Source organism: Agrilus planipennis, unplaced genomic scaffold (genome assembly GCF_000699045.2).
Source record: "Agrilus planipennis isolate EAB-ADULT unplaced genomic scaffold, Apla_2.0 scaffold49, whole genome shotgun sequence".
NCBI lineage: Eukaryota > Metazoa > Arthropoda > Insecta > Coleoptera > Buprestidae > Agrilus > Agrilus planipennis.
Window position 1 is genome coordinate 130,943 of NW_020438913.1, and position 3,690 is coordinate 134,632.

A 3,690-nucleotide genomic window follows, 5' to 3' on the forward strand; every position below is an offset into this window, starting at 1 on the left:
TTTTGTTATGGTTACTTTTGTATATATATATATATATATATATCATCACCCATCGTCACCGTCAATTTATAGGTTAGATATATTTTTTATGTTTCTATTTTTGTTGCTGTGTATATTGGAAGATGCTATTTCATAATTAATTACACAAAAATGGACGTAGAGAATGTCTGTTATTTATATATATATTAGTTTTTGTATGTTGTTTATCGGGTGTGCAACCTAAGTTGAATAAATTATTATTGCTAGGGACTTGTTTAGCTGACAAATTACGAGAATTCTAAACGGTAAGCGGAGCACGACGTTTCGTGATCCTGAAGATTGATAGTACACCGGCTCGCCGACGGCGAAAAGTCGATTTTGTGCTTGGCCAAAAGCTCTTCGTTCTCTGCTGCCCAGTAACCCAGTACATCGGTGTCATAAGTGGGAATTATAGTAACCTCTGAAACAAGAGAATTCGTTCATTCGAGCATTTTCATCATAGTCAGATTTTTATATTTGTCGCAGGCTATTTAGTACAGATTGCATACGGTTTTCCAATTTCGGGAAATAACAAAGAACGGTTTCGTGTCTTTTAACACACCAAAAGCTAAGACCTCAGCTACATATTAGGCTTTATTACGCTACAATTGTTTCGAAATCTCGATTTTCTTGTTACATTTGGTAAATCGTATAGAGAAAACGATAGAAAAAGGAAAGACTGCGTACATAGGATTTGTAGATTTAGAAAAAGCTTTTGACAATGTCAAATGGGACAAGATGTTAAATATACTTAAAAATGTAGGGATGAGTTACAAAGANTTTCTCGTACTTTGTTTGACTCACGCATGTAATTAGAAAGGCTTTGATGTATATTTTATGCTTGAAGCCAATAAGTCAATTACCTAAATCAATTAATTTATTATCTCTTCTAATTCAAGTTTACTGACTTACCTAGATCTTTGTCTTATGTATTTTTAAGTTCATTTGTTTTTCCTCAGACAGTTCAACGTTTTTTCTTAACAGTTTCTTTTGGCTGTGTAACTGTCTGAAATTTGCATTTTTAATTTTTTACTTTTTTCAGTTATTCAATTTTTTTATTTTAATATTAAGCCTAAGCAGTATAAATCATAAACTTATTTAAACATGTATGTAAGTTGAAGTAATTGTTACTTTCTGCTTAGTTGTATAAGCATGAAATAATGTAATTGTGATATTTGCTTTAGAAACCTATCCATTAACTGAATAAAAAAATATTAATTTTCCTTTGTATTAAATGCTAATTGTAGTGACTAAATAAATAAATTTAAGATTTTTGGTTTCATTTAAGGCTAATTAAATATCTTTTATTATTATTTGTACGGTATTGTTTTCCGGTTTTAATAGGGTTGGTACAAAAGAAACTTCCCGCATTTGACTTCGGTAGGTGTCCGTTGCCCTGCATACTACTTTTTTCGTTGAAATGCCTTGGATTTTAGTTTTAACTAGCTTTTCTCGGCGGCTTCGCTCGCAGAAATTAATATTGTTTCTCCATAAAACCTTTTAAACTCCCAATTCACCCTTACAACGTTTTAATTTTATGTAATGTCGTCACCTTAGATTTCAAATGCAAACGTAGCAACAACATTTCATCCTTAAGGGTTGATTGTTGTTGCCAAAACACGTATTTGCTTAATTTCAACAATGAGCAACCTTCGAGTAAATCCGAGTACAAATAAAATATACCCCATGGAAACGTTGCAACCTCTTTTCATTTGATTAATAATATCAAATAGCATATATACCAAGTTTCAAGAAAATTCAACCACAAATAAAGTATGTCCCAAACAAAAATTGCAACACCTCTTTACCCCCCCCCCCCTTTGGGGGTTGAATTTTTTAAAATGTCGAGATAGGTCTTTCAGAAATTAAATGAGAGACCATTAAGACAAAATTTCAAGTAAACCTGTCGACACTTCCATTTAAACATTGCAACTCCTCTTCACCACTCCTCTCTCCCACTGGAACGAGATAAAAAGTATCCTATGTCCGTCTCCTGGTTGTAAGCTACCTCCCCACCAATTTTCAGCCAAATCGGTTCAGCCGTTCTTGAGTTATAAATAGTGAAACTAACATGACTTTCTTTTATATATATATAGATTTGGTTGATTGGGTTTAACGTTAATACCAGATTGTTTATCAATTATTCTGGTTGGTATTTCTGTAAGAGGGGCGTTTGGTTAAAAAAAGGAGATATTTAGGTATTTAGGAAATAACTTGCTTTGTTGGGTTTACATTATCACTTATTCTAAAGAAGGGAAGGAGCTAATATAAAGATAGGAGACGAAAAATTAGAAGAAGTGGTTGATTTTAGGTATCTAGAAAATCAGGACGGAACGAGTAGTAGGGATATAAAGCAGAGGATAGCGCAGGGTCGTGTAGCCTTCAATAAAAATAAGTCACTTCTATGCCCGCGAACGGTTAATTTAGAAATTCGAAAAAGATTGTTTGGTGGGCTCTCAAATCCAATACACCCCTGGAGAATCCTTGAACGATATAAGACACTAGTTGAAATATACGAAAATGCACTTGTATAGAGTCATCCCACCACTTATTCGTAATGGTCCTCGTATATTTCAGATCGTTCTAGATGATCTGTCCGGTTAAGTTTATTCTAGAATATTCTAGCTAAGTGCAATACTAGGAACATTGGAGAACATTTTAGCTGAGAAATACCCTAAAAACATTCAATAATATTTTAGTACGTTATCAATTATTCTAAATGAGTGTTTGGTGACCGATGGTCGGCTCGCAGATCCACACATTCATTAAACTGGAGAAATTTTTTAACCTTTTTGGACACTGGCTGAAGTATATGAAATTGCCCTCGTATAGTCTTAATAACCACCCTACCACTTACACATAAAGGTCCTTGTACGTTTCAGAACGTTCTAGATGATCCTTCTGGCTAAGTTCATTCTAGAATATTCTAGCTGAGGGGAATACAAGATACATTCGCAATGATTCTAGCTGAGACTATCCTCAAAGCAATCAAAAACATTTTAGTGCATTATCAATTATTCTAACTGGATGTTTAGTGACCGATGGTCGATTCGTAGACCCACACACCAATTGAATTAGAGAAATTTCGAACATATTTTAGAACACTGGTTGAAATATTACCAAAATCATCATATCTCCTACATCACCACAGCTATCAACACGTAACCATCATAATGTTCGATGGGAGATTGGAGGCAGGTGATGAAATACCTTGAGTTGCGAAATACACGATAGAAGGACCTAATTGCATTCATTTTGTACAATTTAAAAACAGTGACTCTTAATCATGTGAACGACGACAAATACGCTTTTAGTGAGAAACAGAAACTATGAACAGGTGGAGTTTTGTAACTGCGCAACCCAAGATCATGGCCCATGAAATTCTAAACTATCTCTACCACAAGAACCAGTAGTCTGTGCTGGGTAATTGGGGCTGTAAAGTAAAATAAACGAACCCACAAGTTTATTTTTATAGGGTTGTTCGGAAAGTCATTTCGTTTTTTTTTTGTGGAAATGAAAGACAGTTTTCGTATAATAAACAAATACTTTATTAAATTATATATTGACCGTTCTGGTCCAACACCTTTTGCCATCTTTCTGGTAGTAGCATAATTCCACGCTCATAAAATTTTTGGTCTTTGCTGGCAAAAAACTGATCGAGGAGGTTTTTGA

At 34.1% G+C, this 3,690-nt stretch overlaps 1 protein-coding gene across 2 annotated transcripts in view; it reads right to left on the reverse strand.

Annotated features, from left to right (window-relative positions):
• Positions 1-135: 135 nt before the first annotated feature.
• The window catches only part of LOC108733397 (microtubule-associated protein futsch), a 171,475-nt gene continuing 167,920 nt past the window's right edge, over positions 136-3,690 (reverse strand). For both annotated transcript variants that reach the window (XM_025973552.1, XM_025973551.1), the window contains exon 8: positions 136-439. In XM_025973552.1, coding sequence (XP_025829337.1) covers positions 267-439 — 173 coding nt within the window. In that variant the 3' untranslated portion in view covers positions 136-266. The remainder of the gene's footprint in view (positions 440-3,690) is intronic.